Source organism: Fusarium verticillioides, chromosome 11 (assembly GCF_000149555.1).
Source record: "Fusarium verticillioides 7600 chromosome 11, whole genome shotgun sequence".
NCBI lineage: Eukaryota > Fungi > Ascomycota > Sordariomycetes > Hypocreales > Nectriaceae > Fusarium > Fusarium verticillioides.
This window is the reverse complement of record NC_031685.1, coordinates 259,790-274,871: the sequence shown is the minus strand read 5'-3', so window position 1 is coordinate 274,871 and position 15,082 is coordinate 259,790. Positions and strand designations below refer to the sequence as shown.

Here is a 15,082-nt window from a genome sequence, read left to right as displayed (position 1 = left end):
TGATGCTGGCAAAACGGGGATATGACAAGCCACCACGGCCCAGAGATAAATGTAATGGAAAAACGTGGTATTCCTCTTGGCAGCAATATCCAGGGATGCGCGGGAGTTACCTTTCATCTTCAGCCAGCATTGTCGTTTAGCTGATAGCGTGTACTGTGGCTTCTCTAGGCGATGCTCTGTTATATCCTTTTAGTCTCAAACTCTGCTACAATGTGAAATTGTAAGCTTATTGAAGTATAAAGTACTGGTGTTTCGGATCTCGCTTGCAGGGCCGTCGAGGGATTCACCGGTTAAATATCATCTCGGAATGTCATCCTCCGTTCTCGGATCTGGGAACGTGGGTAGCCGGCAATGTAACACTCGTCTTGACTTTAGGCATTTCTTGCCTTGCCAAAAAAGTCACAAGATCTGTTTCTGTGTTCCTGAAGGAGCACGATCTCATCTTCTACCTTTTGTTATATTTGATATCGTATCTCACTATCGTCCGTTTGATGCTGGCTTATGAATATCTTCTTCCACATACATCCCAATAAGCCCTCCAGACCAACTAACACTTCACCAGTCCTCGTTCAAGCCGAGCGTTGTAACCGCAGACACCGTTTAATAAGGCTGCATGGAGCTGGCGCGTTTGCGATTTACCATGGCGGCTGTCTGCTAACCACTCCATTTTGGAACGGGTAGTCACCTCCACCGATGTTCATCCAAGTCTCGAGGAACAATATGTCGCTGATGATAAGGTAATGAAGTCATGATCGACATTGTCTTTCATGGTTGGAAAAACTTTTGTCTCTACCTGGAACCAAGACGACACATTCTGTTAGCGCCCTGACGATCTGCGTAACAATGGCGATCTCCAGGTTAGGTTGAGCCAATGAAGTGACAGGACAGTCATGTTCAGGAGGAAACACCAAACCCCGCATCGCGCCACCAAATGAAGTGAGTCATATCGATCATGGATGCTTAATAAAAGACGCATTGATCTTCAAAAGCTTTGAGTCAGGAAGGGACACTGCCCGTGATTGCATCCACAACCAACAGTTTCCCAACCTCATTTTAGCAACCTATCAAGCGACCTCCATCAACCGAGAAATTATCAAAATGGCAGAAAGAACCTCGCCTCACAGAGAACTTGATCTCATCAGCAAAGTCGCAGTAATCAGCGGTGCATCCCGCGGCATCGGTCGCGGCATCGCATTCAACTTGGCTTCACGAGGATGCTCCATCCTCGGCACCTGCGTTAGTGACAAGGGCGTCGATGCTCTATCAACAGGCTTGGACGATGAGATCACCCAACGTGTTTACAAAGACACGTCTAGAGAGCGTCCGCCAGGTCAACAGATCAAGGGAGTAATCGCCGATGTATTCTCCCCCAACTGCGCCAAAACAATTGCCTATGCACTTGAGAAGTCTTTTAATGGTCGCGTCGACATTCTTGTGAACTCTGCCGGTGACCCGATGCCTGGAGTTATCGGCCAGATGACCACGGAGGAGATCCAACGAAGCCTTCTAGGTAATGTCCAAGCCCCAGTTCAAATCGTCGAAGAACTCGTCCGCCGAAAGCTCTTCCAACCCAACAGCCGCATCATCTACATATCATCAGTACGCTCGCGCCTCCCATGGGCCGACCAACTTATGTACGCCGCTGGTAAATCGGCTGGTGAGTCGCTGTGTCGAACTTGGTCACAAGCCTTTGGTGGAAAGGACGATCGATACGCCTTCATGTCAGGGACAACTGCGAATGCTGTCACAGCGGGTTTGACGGAGACTGACGCTGTTATGGACTGTGGACCGGAGGTGGTCAAAACCTTTCAGGATGAATTCTTTCCCTTACAGAGTATACCCAAATTTGGACAGCCTGAGGATGTGGCTGATGTTGTAGGGATGCTTTGTGGCAATGATGGACGATGGATTACTGGATCTGTTATTAGTGCGAGTGGTGGCTGTATCAAGATGCAATAAGTAAAGAGCATGTCACATAGGGAAAAATTGAAAGAATACCTAACGAGGTTTTTATTGGCTTTATTGACATAGGTTACACCAAAACAAGGTGGCCAAGGTATCTCTATACAAGAGCTAAACGGCATCATGCCCAAGATGATCTACAAGGATCCAGACAATGACCGACAGCGACCAGCAATATTAGCTTCCACAGAACGCCAATCCTTCATCGACTTAGTTTTTGTTCAACTGAAGACAATAAGCCTCAACTGCGAGAAAGGTATCCCGAGCCTGGTGCTCCCCAATGATACCGCCGTCAACAAGGTTGTTCAGGACTTCACGTACATACCCGCGGTTGAACTGCATCTCGCCAAGTGGGTTCTCATCAGGAAGCACAGAACGAATGCGCGCCTCAACATCGCCAAGCTTAGAGACTGGAATCTTGGCAACCTCAAAGAGCTTGGAGTTCTCAGGCGGGGCGTCACCCTTGATCAAAGCGTAGCGGGCTTCATCCTGACGACCATCGGCGGTGAGCCACTTGATAAGAACAGGGTTAAAGACGGCGATCATCCAGCGTCTGGGGACCTTAAAGTCGATCTTGTCCCTCTTGAGGTTGAAATTCAGAGGTGGGTTGAGAACGATGTATAGCTGCGCTTTTGAAGGGTTTGTCTCCTTGTTGTAAGGGAGCTGAGTGCGGGCCGACATCTTGTTGGTTTGTGTGAGGAGGTTCGTTGATATGATCGGTGAAAGTTGTGAGAAGGAAACAGTTTGACTGTTGGATGGAGAGATATAAGACGATGCTGGTTTGAAAGTGGACGGTAAGGCTGCTCTTAAAGCTGTCTCATGTCAGACAAAGATATTTGATGTTCCCAGTGAACAGACGGCACTGCCAATGGGAAGATGAATGTGCCACTGTCTATGATTCTGAACATGCGAACTTCCACTGTCTCCTATGAACACGCTGGTCTATGCCATGAACATCAAGCGCTCTAGGGTGCTTTTTTGTGATGTCCTATCAGCCAAATATCGAGGGATCAACGTCTAGACAGAATTCTGCATGTTTATTTTGTGGTTGGAGAATTTTGCTTAGAGTTTGTGTGCAACACACAGAACTTAGTTTACGGACAAACAGTCAAGGGTTTTCTGAACACATTTATTAGTCATCTTGAGGAGTTTTGGGTGAAAGTTAATATCCTGGAAAACAACATCATGTCTTCATTTTTTGAGTTTGCAGGCTAGAGTCTATCCTTCTGGCCAACAGCCATCTATCTATGGCGCGAAAGTCACTTTCTTGTGGCACCACTGAAGCCAAAATGCTTATAGAAGAGCTACAAATATCCACCAGAAAAGTTCGTTCCTCAAGGCTCCGATCCTTGGACCTACCTAAGATACCTCGAGTGAAGTTCGATCTCTTTAGAGATCATCTCAACCTCGGAAAGAACATCATAAGCCTTTTCCCAACTCACTATAACACCAGTTACCAACTTTTCCAGGACATCGCGAACCCACTTGCAGTTACGCTCCAAAGGGTCATCCGCATTCTCTGTGTCAGTAGACATGATGATGTAATTCACATCCTCTAGCCGAGCCCTCTTGAAGCAGGCTACCTCGAAATACAGTAGTTGGAGTCCTGGACGCTCTATCATCTCATCACCCCCCCCCCCCCCCCCTCCGGTTATCTTTCGACAGGATCCACCATCGACAAGTAGACCTTGTTGCATTAGTCAGTGATACGGGAGCTGCACAACGATGTGCCAGAGGTTACGAGAGTTAAAGTAGGAATTATCAGGAGGTAGGTCTAATTGCTCGTGGAATGACGAGGGATTCACCTTGATGTAGAGTTAATATATCGGGGAAAAAGAAATATCGTGTTGTCATTCATTATCTGTGTTCGCAGCCTAAAGCTTAACCTTATAGGCCGCCGTCATCCAGAGATGTAGAGTTAAGTACTGAACTCTGTCTGCTGATTTAAGCTCTTCGAATTAAGTACATAGCACTACAGGCAGGTGGTTGTGAAAGGTCGTGCATTTTGTTGATTGAATGAACTGAGCTGTAATGATGTGGTAGGATCGGATGCTTAATGGCGAGATGGTAAGTCTGTTGTTTGGAAATGGGAATATTTAGCTACATTTTTATAATCTTCTTTCCATACTAAGTATATATTTTTAACTTCTTATATAATAGTAAATAGAATTTATTATAGCTATTATTTTGAGCTAAGAGGAAGAAAAGAAACTAATATATTATACTTAATTAGTTTATTATAAACCTTTATATAATTTATATTTAGAAAACTGAAGATTAAAAACAAAATTGAACCAGGTTAATCCTCATCAGAGGAATCATCATCAATAATATCAGCTTCATCTTCCTCCTCTTGGTTGTTGCTATCCTGTTTATCTGCGATTTCTTGATTTCGTCTCTGTCTACTTGACTCCGCAGTGCTCTCATGCTGCCAGCCTGGACGTAACCGACCCGAGCCATAGCCAGGACTAGACCTCGATGTGCCCCTTTCATGGCTGTTATGCCTAGGGGTTAAGTAAGCTCTGCTCTGCTCTTTGTGCTCCTTTTGCGTTCTGTTAAACAGTGGTGATGCTGGGATGTCTTCGGTGTCATCGTCATGCCGCAAAGACAGATTCTTTGCTATTTCACTGTCATGCCCCCTGGTGTTTTGGAGATAGTCTTCAAACTCTCTCGCCGTTGTTGCAATGTTGTCGAAGTTGGAGGTGGTCAGCCTGACTGATGCCCACTTTTTCACCCCACTTGCTATGGCCTGTTCATCGTTCAAGTTTGCAGCTCGCAGCTTCTGATCACGATCGTGATGTCCTAAAGAAATGGCTAGTTGGAACGCATTGCGGATTTGTCGGCCATTCCAGGTACTGTTGGTACTTTCGTGAGACTTGTAATGTCTCTTGGCAAAAGAAAGAAGAGCGCTTCTATCGAATTTGACTCTGATCTTCGCTGTTTGATTGTCCTTTTCAAGTCGGTTTAGGATACCCTCCCATATCTGTAGTGTGTCTTGCAATTTAATGTTTGGGTATGCCAAGGACACATGAATACGGGATTTGAATGCTTCGTCCATAACGCCGACTCTGTTTGTGGTCAGGAACAAGATTCCGGAATAGTACTCTAGCTGGCGGAGGAAAACTATTAAGATTAGTAAAGTATGTATCAACATCATTAGCAAGTCATACCAGATACTAAAGCATTGTGGTCGGTATCTCGCCAGTCCCTACGACTTAGGAAAACGTCTGCTTCGTCTAAAAGTAAGACACAGCCCCATCGTTGAGCCCTCTCTGTGTGCTCCACCAAAGTCCTTTCCACAGCATCAGGGCTGGTGCCAAGGTCTCCGCATGTGATTGGATAGAGTGGTCGTCTGCTATATGCTGCGAGTGTCTCAGCAGTGCTGGTCTTTCCAGATCCCGGTGGCCCATGTAAGAGAATGATCAGGCCACGTCCTTTGCCCCGAACGATATCGATTTGTGTTGAAACGTCCCCGACGCCTGGGGCTCCGGTATCTGACTTCGATCCCACTACAAGGTTTCTGACGAGACCCAGCAAAAGGCTCCGATGGCTATCCAAAATCACTAGGTTCTCAAAGCTGCTGTCCCTAGCTTCATCACTCTTGTCAATATCTTGTATCTTGTCCACATCAACGCGTTCTAGGGTAAATATTTATCAGTACTTGGGCTAGGAACAGAAAGCTTATAACTTACCATAGCGACGAGTGCGAAAGAAGTACGCAGGGACCCAATGAGGGAGTAGTAACAAACTTTCAACTGGTACTTGGTCTGTTTCAAGCTTAACAACCTCAAGCTCATTCAGATGAGACATCATGAAATCGTCGAACGATTTATCGTCCACCTCTTTGTCGTACAGATGGTATTGAGTATCGCTAGAAAAAATTTCCTGAGTCTCAGAGGGATCTGACTCTAGGGGGCGTATATTACCTAACTCGGGTCTAGAAGGTGGGTAAATATTTCTGGACCGATAGTCATAGGGAGTCCAACCTGGGGGCATGCGGTAGTAGTCCTTGAAGTCTACGAACATGTCACCAAATATCTCCTCAGGGGATTCCTTATTGTCACTTGGACAAGTGGTACCACTATAGCTTTTGTGTCCATATGACGAGCAGTACCTCTTGCCCCTTTCTATGAGACGTCCCTCTATCTCGGCTTTCATTTTGTGGAACCTGAGTGGAAAGATGGGGAGGTCTGTGATGTTTCGTTCTCCAGTATAATGCCTAATGTGCTTGCATGCATCATTGGGACCGAGATAGTAGCCATCATATTCCATTGTGTAGTAGTTGACGGTTAGTGAGGTCCAGGACCCTCGTGTCGAGTTGTAGGCGTATCCTTCAGTAGACTTGCCTTTGGCGTCCTCGAAGGGATCGAAGCGCGTCAAATGTCGCCGCTTCCGCTGCTGGCCCCCAGTTACTGCGTATACTCTGCCTAGTCGATCATAGCCTCTGTCTTTGAAGAAGACTACATCGCCCGCAGAGAACAAGAACCACAAGTCCTCGAAGGCGATCTTTTCAAGATCACTAGTTTTGGCCTTGGCAAAGACCTTGAGTTGTGGTGTTAATTCGCTATCGATAAATTCCTTGAGAAGCTTCAGATGGTCCATACGGGTGATCCATTTGTTGCGCTTCGTCGATGCGTCGTCATTTATGTCGCTTGATTTGTTATTTTTGCTCTCAGGTGGCTCGCCTTCCGTACTTGATTGTTTCTCTGGCCTGTTTGCGTCATCGGCTGACTTTGCCCCTTTTGTAGCCAAAGTGGGCTCCCGTGTCTCCAGTGGTACCGGAAATGTCATTTCATATGGATCGTCAGATTTCTTACATTCTGACGGTATATTGTTCTGAAGAAACAATAGCCTGTCGCATATCCCATCGTAGTATTTGATGAACAGCTATAATGAGGCAATTAGTAATTAAAAACACTCATGTTTAATTACATGCTCACTTTGTAGGGAGGCGCCAATCTGAACAAGGTCGAGGGGGGTCAGCGTGTGATGAAATTCAAGGAGTGGGAGATCGTATCCTACAGTACAGATGCTTGCGTTTCGAGGTCAATGCCCGCAATGTCCTCTAGTTCGTGAATTAAAACATCAGATGCCAGTTCTACCCTCTGAGGTCGCTCTTGACGGTCGGTATTACCCTTCCCCGCTACTCTTACTTCACTTGTAGTATTGATCATAGCTGGGGAAAGATAATGGGCGGCAATAACATGTTCAGGTTTGGGCTGTTCTTTTGACCACGATGCCATACTACAGCGCTTCACGCTGCAAACCAACTCGTCGTCTTGTTGGTCAGCCTTGACCATGGCAGGATCACTATTAAGCAAGAGTTAGGCCGAATGTACACACTTAAATTATAAACAACAATCTGGGCATATACTCTTTCTGGGGCTTAGACTTAGGCTGAGCTCTGTCATCATCAATCTGGCCAACCTTTTGATTGGTCTCCTCCATAAGACCTTTGATAAGTTTGAGGCGTCGGTCAAGATTCATAGTGACAGAATCCGATAGTAAGTTGTTCAGCTCTTTGACTTCATCTTCTAATACTTGCACGGCTAGTAGGATTTTCTTCCGTGGGTCAGAATGAGACGCCGCCGCAACAGGCTCTTCTGTTTCTGCATTCTGTGCTTGAGGGTCCTTAACTGACAGCGGCTTACTAGCAGGGGCTGGCACCATGACTTCTCTTAGGGCACCAATTTGCGGGCCTGGTTGGGGTCCAGGGCTGAACGGCGCAGGGTTGTTTGGGTTTCCGTGGGTTTCCATTGTCTCGTGGCGAACAAGATCAGTGGAGAGTGAACTTGAATAAACAATTTGGCCTAACTACGGATAATCTTCCAAGGGCATCAAGGTTATAAAGCCATCAGACATCTTAAAAAAGCTGAGAAAAATGTAGGCTCCGAGGTTTGGATGCGCCAGCCTGATTGCCAAGTCCTGTGGAATGCCACCAGACTTACGAGATGGTGTGCTGTTGCTGACCCAGAGTAAGCATAGCCTTGGTGTCCATTGGTCAAACGGTGATCATTTTGAATCACCGATGCTACACTGCATATACAGCTGGCTTTGGGAAAGCAAATACTTACATTTTGTTCTGCAGCAGACTAGAAAGGTCGCATCATTCCCGCACTTTGGCTTGTTGATTGGTAAGTAATAACACCACGTTGGAATTGAGGGGAACGTATTCAGCCTAACCATTAACGAGGCCTGGGTAGCCGGTTAGGCACCCAACAATCATCGGATAACCCAAAAGTGTTGGATTCGGTCAAGCTTTCTAGTTCACCCATCGTTAATAACTTATAGGGCAACAATCAGAAGCAGACCATGAGTGATTTCTTGCGAACTCGAATAGTCGATGGGTCCCAAAGCCCTCGCCGACGCGCCTATGAGGTCCAAGAATATATGGTAAGGGAATTAGACGGACATATCCATCCAGCACTTATGGCCACACCGGGCTCTGGTGTTGTCTACAGAGGAGGCCAGGGGTCATGGCTGGCAGAGCACTCCACGGCCGAAGAGATGTTAGTATTACCCCTAACAGACGTGAGAGGTTTAAACTGATGTAAATCTCGAAAGTAATCATGACGAGATTTATGCAGCTGCCGTTCAAGCACAGCAGGCAATGATCACGACAGCAAACAAATTATGTGTGAAGAAGAAGCTCCCGAGTCTGGACCTTGCAGTCGCCCACTCTTGGACAGAGGTTGACCAATCGGTCTCGGACGCCTGTGAAGCTTTAGAGGCTCTCTCATCGGAAGACAAGGCATTGAAACCGGGTTTTACGGGTAAGATGAAGCAAGCGTTCCGAAAGCTCTGCGACAACGCTGGTTCTGGCGTCACCATCGCAAACCTTGTGCCGACTGATTCTTACTGTTCTGTTCTATGTGGTGGCCTCAAGATCGTCTTCAAGGCGCTAGAAGCAACAGGTCACTATAGGGAAGAAATATGTACCGCATTGGAAGAGATTCCATTCATTTTGAACGATAACACGGCCTTGGTTAAACTCAACAACATGGATGTGGAGCTACATAGACGTGTAGCAGCTATATACGCTGCTATTTACGCCCTTCTGGAGGTAATTGCAGGATGGTTCCTGAAGCCATCGTTTAGTAAGTCACTATTGCAAGTAATTTACAAGATACTGACTTTAGGATGACCAGATACTGGGACTAGAATCCTCTTGAATCCTACTGGATTTTCTGGGAAACTCAAGGAACGAATGGACACTGTCAAGCTAGGGGTACAGCGATTTACCGCCCACGTCAATTATTTATCAGCCGAAAGACAAAAAGCGTTAGCACAGCAGAACCTTTCTATCATGTACCGACTTGATCAGCAATCAGAGCAAATGGAGAGAGGCTTTGAGCGTCTTGAAACCACGCGGATCATGTGTCTTGACAAAGTGGAGAAATTTCTTTATGAGACGTGGAGAGCCGAGTTTGAGCAAAGACAATTATTGCCGCAGCATCGGCAAACACCTCGAATCGAGACACCCATTGTTTCTGTTGGAGATATATTGGATAAGTGGCGTTACGAACGAGATCTCGTGCATCGAGATTGCGCGACTGTGTTGAGACTACAACACATAGCAGGATATGATGTTGACCTAGAACTTGTGTCTACCATCAGATTCCATCCACGATTCCAGTCATACCTAACGTTGGACAATTCTTCTTTATTATTTGTCAATACCAGGTCAGAGAATCCAACAAGGAGCCTCGAAATGCCAATTGTCGCTGCTGAAACATTTCGAAGCTTACACGCCTTTATCAAAGAACAAGATGACCAAGCTCATGATACAGCAATTCATATCATTTGCTTATCATTCTTTTGCAGTCAGCACAGCAATTTTGCAACAAATCAAAATGCAAGTCCAGTGGACCTAGCCATGAGTCTTTTGCTACAGCTACTTGACTACTATCCGGACTTTGACCCGGAGCATTTAGACCTCGCGGTCAATGAGGTGAACCCTGGAGATACAGACACTATCTTGTTCGTTTTCGGAGCTCTTATCAATCAGCTACCAGAAGATGTAGTCTTATACCTTATGGTTGATGACCTGAAAGCTTTTGCCCAACCTGCCTCACGAAAGTTCGAAATGATCCAGATCATGGAGAAGCTATTAGAGATACACCGCGACGGCAAGTATAATGCGAGGCTTAAGTTTCTATTTGGTAACTCAGCTCGCAATGTTTTTAGCCTTGGATTCTTTACAGAAGATGAGACTTTGAATATATGGTCTGCTTATGAAAGGAATTACTTATATTAGCAAGTAAATAAAGTAATTAACCTTATAGTATTTCTATAGAACGTCCTACTGCACTGATGTCTCTCTACATCGCAGGACATTGTTGAATTTCTGTCCGTGCCAGCCCAGTCTACCTCTAATTTCCAAAACATTCTGTACATATTAATAATTGTACTCTAAATCTCCTTTCATTTTAACAGCAGCGATGAGGTCACCCTGATCTAGGAGTCACCCACGATAGCAGGAATTCCCTTCGGAGCCTTAAACATCTCGCAACCAAGAATTGTAGATGCTAATATTCTCAAGGCACTTTACGTCGTCGACTGAAACTTAGGTAGATCTTGGGGACGTTCGCTTGCCGAGCTTGCGTTGTTAACGAGAGGTCCTTGGCGTGATTGAGTTTAGGTGGCATTTACAAAGCTCATCCAATATGACGAAAGCGTCGATGCGAGGTTCCAGCAATTTCGAGAATTGAACCATTTGCTTCTCGGTTGCATCCAATTTGACGAGATTCCCGCAGACATGTCTGATATGGTGGGACACTGGTTGTTCCCCAAACGAAGAGAGTTCCCGCTTCTATACGTCAAACGAACATACGCTACCAACTCCAAGACTCTCGTTCAGGATGCTTGGGTTGACCACCTTATCGGGAGACTCAAGAAGATCTGTGAACCCTACGAGAAGCTGGACGACGTGAACAAAAAGCCGGTGAATAATCCACTATACGACAATTGCAAGATCTCAGCCCAGATCCAGTGCTTCGGCGGAGAAAATCACATGTTCTACAACAACCGCAACAACGGAGCCGCCTACAGCTGGAGAGACTCAACTGTTCTCCAGACTGTGGACTGTTGGTACCTGAACAGCACCGATCCGAAGTATAAAGAATCGCAGGGCCTCGCAAATACATGGCAGGCTGAGAATGACAGCGTTATGATTGGTGCCCACAGCTGCTTCAGCAAAACTGACGTGTTCTTTGGGGCTCTTGGGATGATTGGGATATGGCTAAGCGTGAGGTTTGGAAGACTTACTATGAAGATGAGGCCAAATATCAGAGTATCGGCAAGATCAGGGCGGCAGCGGATCCAAATGGTACCTTTACCGCCAATCCATTTGCTGTTGCTCGTGAAACTTGGGAAATAGCCAGCTAGTCAGCTAGGCTGAACTGCAATTTGAAGCCTTCTTCCCATTGTATTCGACACCTTAATGCGAGTGTCCCCATAGTCTTTGGGTAATACAGTCTAAGCCTCGGATAACCTTTGCTGAGTTTATTTTGACACCCCACATTAAGGTTCACTCTTTTCTAGCCCCCCAAGGGTTTGCCGTGATGAACAAACCACCAGAAAGTAGCATTAAGCCCAGTGTACTTGCTACGTTGATTGATGTCTGAGTGCCACAGATACGTGTCTTTTTCAGGTTTTGAGGGGAGTCAACAGCCATCGGGGCCATATCAAGTCCTCATGCCTAGTACGGAAATGCTACGCCAATGGATGAGCTTTATCCGCCAGCCTGATTGTGATGATTGTGCATTGCCCCCGCAGTGGCGTTGTTGGGCGTCTCAACGTCCTATCAAATCCATCAGACCAGCAATTTATTGGCACACAGGTCTCACAACTGACCAAGGGCTGAAAATACTGCGCCTCATGCGGGCGAGCCTGAAAATATCTTGGCGGATGGCGGAATCAGCCCAAGAAAACGCCCAACTTCGAGCGCCAGGCGACTCGCCACGGACTCGGAAGCAGGTCTGCTGGGGAATCGAACAAAGGCTCTATCAAATCGACTGAGATACCATGGCCGAGCTAGCTTTGGGTATTGCTGGCGTTGCTGGCACAGTCGACGTCTGTATCAAGTAAGAATACCAAATACCGCTTGTCGGCGCTCACAGTATTTTTAACACTTTTAGGTTCGGGAAATATCTCGTCAAGGCCTGTAAGGACTATGGCCAAGTTGATGAGTTAGCCCACGAGCTATCAGTAAGAATTCAGATTTGCTGGTTTCGAATCGCCAGCCAGCTAGAAATCGTCAAAGAACTAGAGGGTAGCATGACTGAGGATCAGCGAGAGCTTCAGTCGCACATATTACGCATCTTGCAGTCGAAGCTTGAAGCTGCGACAATTGTCATCTCCAAGCCCGATAGGCACAGTAGCTCGAGAAGATACAGGGCTCTGCATTTCCTTAGTCTACGAGAAACCCTTGAAAGCACTGTTACCGATCTTGAGTCTTGGCAAATGCGATTTGAGCCGTCCTGGTTCCAAATCATAAAAACCGGCCCAACATATACTGAAAACGTGTTGACAAGCGCTACTCTGACCAACACACGACACAGAGGGGATCCGGCTCGCGAGGGCTTGAAGTTCCGCGAAGCCTTCAACAACAGCGAGACTGTAAAGCTAGCAGAAAAGGTTCTCGAGAACCTTGAGATGCAAGTAATCCCGTATTGCGAGACCGAGCTCGCAGTCAAGCAGAAGGAGAATAAATACTTCATCATTGATACGGTCTCTCGGGATACGGTGGCATTGAGAGATGCTCGAGAGCTTGCATCACGTCTCCGAAACTCGAACCCTTCAACGTTCGGGACCCTGAAATGCAAAGGAGTTGTTCAACTTACGAGAGAGCCGTCCTTAAAGTTCGTCTTTGGCGTCCCCGACGGGTATTCAAGGGTTCACAGCTGCAGGGACCTTCTCCTCTCTGGTCCTGCCAACTCACTCACCACCAGACTCAACATCGCCAGGCAGCTTGTGACAGCAGTTTATTACGTTCATTTATACGAATTTGTTCATAAGAACATTTCGCCGGAGACTATACTCACCCTAGAGTCTCCAAACGCAGAGCATGCGCAAATGCTCGTGTGTCTCGTTGGATTTCAGTTTTTCAGGTATGCTGACGCCCCGACAAACACTTCCAAGGCCAAGAATAGGAGTCTGGTGTATCAGCATCCTACACGCACCGGGGGTAAGAGTGTGAAATTTGTCATGCAACACGACATATACAGCCTTGGTGTTTGTCTCTTGGAAATTGGCCTCTGGCGCTCGCTTGTGGAAATTCACGGTGCCACTACCAGATTATCATCGGTGGTTACTAGTACCGTAGACTTTCAGTCGGAACTAGATCCCCAAGCTATCAAAGAGAAGCTGATACTCCTCAGTCGTACCGAACTGAGAATGTGCATGGGCGATATATATAGTACGGTGGTTGAGACGTGCTTGACATGTCTGGACGAGGGTAATATAGGTTTCGGTGACCCCCAAGACTTTGATAATCGGGGAGGAGTCGAAATTGGGTCACTGTATGTCGAAAGGATCATGAATCCAATGGGCGCGCTTTGTTTTTGATAGTATCATGTAGACATGGGACACAAGATTGAATATTTGCTTTCCTTGATGTATTATGCGCCTTGACATCATCATCAGTCTTCCATGCCGTTCTTGGTGTCCAGTTGTGTGCCACCGTAGTAGGCTATGCTGCAGGCGGAAAAAGCTATATGCGCTCCGAGGCGAAGCTGAAGCTTGAGAGTCAGCCTCTACGGCTGAAAGAATGCAGGCTGACCTTCCCCTCTCCTACAACAACGCCCGATTCAATTCAGTTTCTCTTTATCGACTGAAAGTTCAATCGTATGCGTAATTCATTCGGTCAATAGCGTGTTAACCGCGTATTACCACAATCCGGGAGTGCCAACATGGATGGATCTCTTTCAGATCTCGTCCATGACTACCAACTAACCACGCGTTACGAGGGTGTCTTCACCATTCACTTCCATCGTGATCCTGATGCACCTCCTTCAGCCCCTTACCGACAGGAACGCTGGAAAAAGGTTCGCACGCTTGGTCATGGAGGCCAAGGGGATGTTCTCTTGCAAACATGCACCGATGGAGGCCGGAGCGTTTTCAATCGCGCCGTTAAACGAATTCGGCTGGAGAGTGAGCATTCCAAACGATACTACAGACGCGAGCTCGAATCCATCGTCAAGTTCTCCCATGAAAAGGTAAATCAGTGGGCTGTCCCCATGCAAACGCATCACCTCCCAACATAGCCTTCTAACATATCCCAGTACTCTCAGTATTTTGTCAAGTCCCTCGGATGGTATGCGACATCGAATAAGCTGTACATAGCTATGGAATTCTTTCCTGATGGGGACTTGTATGCCTATATTCGTGACCACAGAAGTTTGACAGACGATGAATGCAGCCACATCATTAGCCAAGTCCTGTCGGGTGTCGCTGTTATGCACGAAGCAGGATTCGCCCATCGTGACGTGAAGGCTCAGGTTGGTTTTGAACCAGTATTCTGGCTACGATATCTAACTTGTTGGTAGAACATCCTAGTCTATAAAGTCCCACAGGACCTCGCCCCAAGCTCTTGGTGGGTGAAGCTTGCGGACTTCGGTATCAGTAAGAAACTAGGAACGGAGACGACCGGAACAACCCTGGCTTCAGGGACCCCATTATATATGGCACCCGAGCTCCTTCAATACGACTCTCGGAGCATCCGAACGGAGGATTACTTCAAGGCAGACGTATGGGCTATAGGGATAACTGCTTTCTTCATTCTGACAAAAAGCGTGCCATTCAAAAGTCAGCCTGCGATATTCCACTATTCAGGGAATTTTCAAGACCTTGCAGCTATTTTTGCTGATTTCCAACTCACTGAGAATGCTCAGAACTTTGTCTCTGAGGTATTAAAAGCACAACCACGGGAAAGACCTGAAGCAGAAAGGGTAAAGCAACATGCATGGATTCGCCATTGGCTGCCAGAAATCCCAACGCCGGGGGCACTCAGCAGGTAAGCTTAAAATCTCCCAGCTCAAACAGAGCACTGACCATCAAAGGCAGTCTACGATTCCTTCCTGTCGAAGTTCTCTTGAAGACTGCACGGGAGTGACAACAG

The 15,082-nt window shown here is 46.8% G+C and overlaps 8 protein-coding genes across 8 annotated transcripts; 5 read left to right on the top strand and 3 right to left on the bottom strand.

Moving 5' to 3' along the window:
- The first annotated feature begins 953 nt into the window (after positions 1–953).
- Positions 954–2,094, top strand: FVEG_12920 (hypothetical protein). The gene has a single exon (XM_018902303.1). It carries the CDS (start codon positions 1,099–1,101, stop codon positions 1,957–1,959), a length of 861 nt encoding a protein of 286 aa, XP_018761000.1. The 5' UTR covers positions 954–1,098; the 3' UTR covers positions 1,960–2,094.
- A 78-nt stretch (positions 2,095–2,172) lies between these two features.
- FVEG_12919 (hypothetical protein) lies at positions 2,173–2,643 on the bottom strand (the record flags this gene model as incomplete). Its single annotated transcript, XM_018902302.1, has 1 exon — positions 2,173–2,643. The coding sequence occupies one exon, from the start codon at positions 2,641–2,643 to the stop codon at positions 2,173–2,175; it is 471 nt and encodes a 156-aa protein (XP_018760999.1).
- A 674-nt stretch (positions 2,644–3,317) lies between these two features.
- FVEG_17400 (hypothetical protein) lies at positions 3,318–3,497 on the bottom strand (the record flags this gene model as incomplete). Its single annotated transcript, XM_018906645.1, has 1 exon — positions 3,318–3,497. The coding sequence occupies one exon, from the start codon at positions 3,495–3,497 to the stop codon at positions 3,318–3,320; it is 180 nt and encodes a 59-aa protein (XP_018760998.1).
- A 764-nt stretch (positions 3,498–4,261) lies between these two features.
- Positions 4,262–7,719, bottom strand: FVEG_12918 (hypothetical protein; the record flags this gene model as incomplete). The annotated part of the gene is made up of 7 exons (XM_018902301.1): positions 4,262–5,085; positions 5,133–5,600; positions 5,655–6,693; positions 6,742–6,849; positions 6,903–6,921; positions 6,985–7,272; positions 7,337–7,719. The coding sequence occupies 7 exons, from the start codon at positions 7,717–7,719 to the stop codon at positions 4,262–4,264; spliced, it is 3,129 nt and encodes a 1,042-aa protein (XP_018760997.1).
- A 672-nt stretch (positions 7,720–8,391) lies between these two features.
- On the top strand, positions 8,392–10,219 carry FVEG_12917 (hypothetical protein; the record flags this gene model as incomplete). The annotated part of the gene is made up of 3 exons (XM_018902300.1): positions 8,392–8,471; positions 8,527–9,059; positions 9,111–10,219. 3 exons carry the CDS (start codon positions 8,392–8,394, stop codon positions 10,217–10,219), a joined length of 1,722 nt encoding a protein of 573 aa, XP_018760996.1.
- Positions 10,220–10,720: 501 nt separating this feature from the next.
- FVEG_12916 (hypothetical protein) lies at positions 10,721–11,341 on the top strand (the record flags this gene model as incomplete). The annotated part of the gene is made up of 1 exon (XM_018902299.1): positions 10,721–11,341. One exon carries the CDS (start codon positions 10,721–10,723, stop codon positions 11,339–11,341), a length of 621 nt encoding a protein of 206 aa, XP_018760995.1.
- Positions 11,342–11,988: 647 nt separating this feature from the next.
- Positions 11,989–13,530, top strand: FVEG_12915 (hypothetical protein; the record flags this gene model as incomplete). The annotated part of the gene is made up of 2 exons (XM_018902298.1): positions 11,989–12,047; positions 12,102–13,530. The coding sequence occupies 2 exons, from the start codon at positions 11,989–11,991 to the stop codon at positions 13,528–13,530; spliced, it is 1,488 nt and encodes a 495-aa protein (XP_018760994.1).
- A 344-nt stretch (positions 13,531–13,874) lies between these two features.
- On the top strand, positions 13,875–15,076 carry FVEG_17399 (serine/threonine protein kinase; the record flags this gene model as incomplete). The annotated part of the gene is made up of 4 exons (XM_018906644.1): positions 13,875–14,180; positions 14,247–14,462; positions 14,511–14,977; positions 15,028–15,076. The coding sequence occupies 4 exons, from the start codon at positions 13,875–13,877 to the stop codon at positions 15,074–15,076; spliced, it is 1,038 nt and encodes a 345-aa protein (XP_018760993.1).
- Positions 15,077–15,082: the final 6 nt, after the last annotated feature.

Coding starts and splice junctions, on each gene's coding strand:
- FVEG_12920 (XM_018902303.1), top strand. CDS start 1,099: ATGGCAGAAAGAACCTCGCCTCACAGAGAACTTGATCTCATCAGCAAA.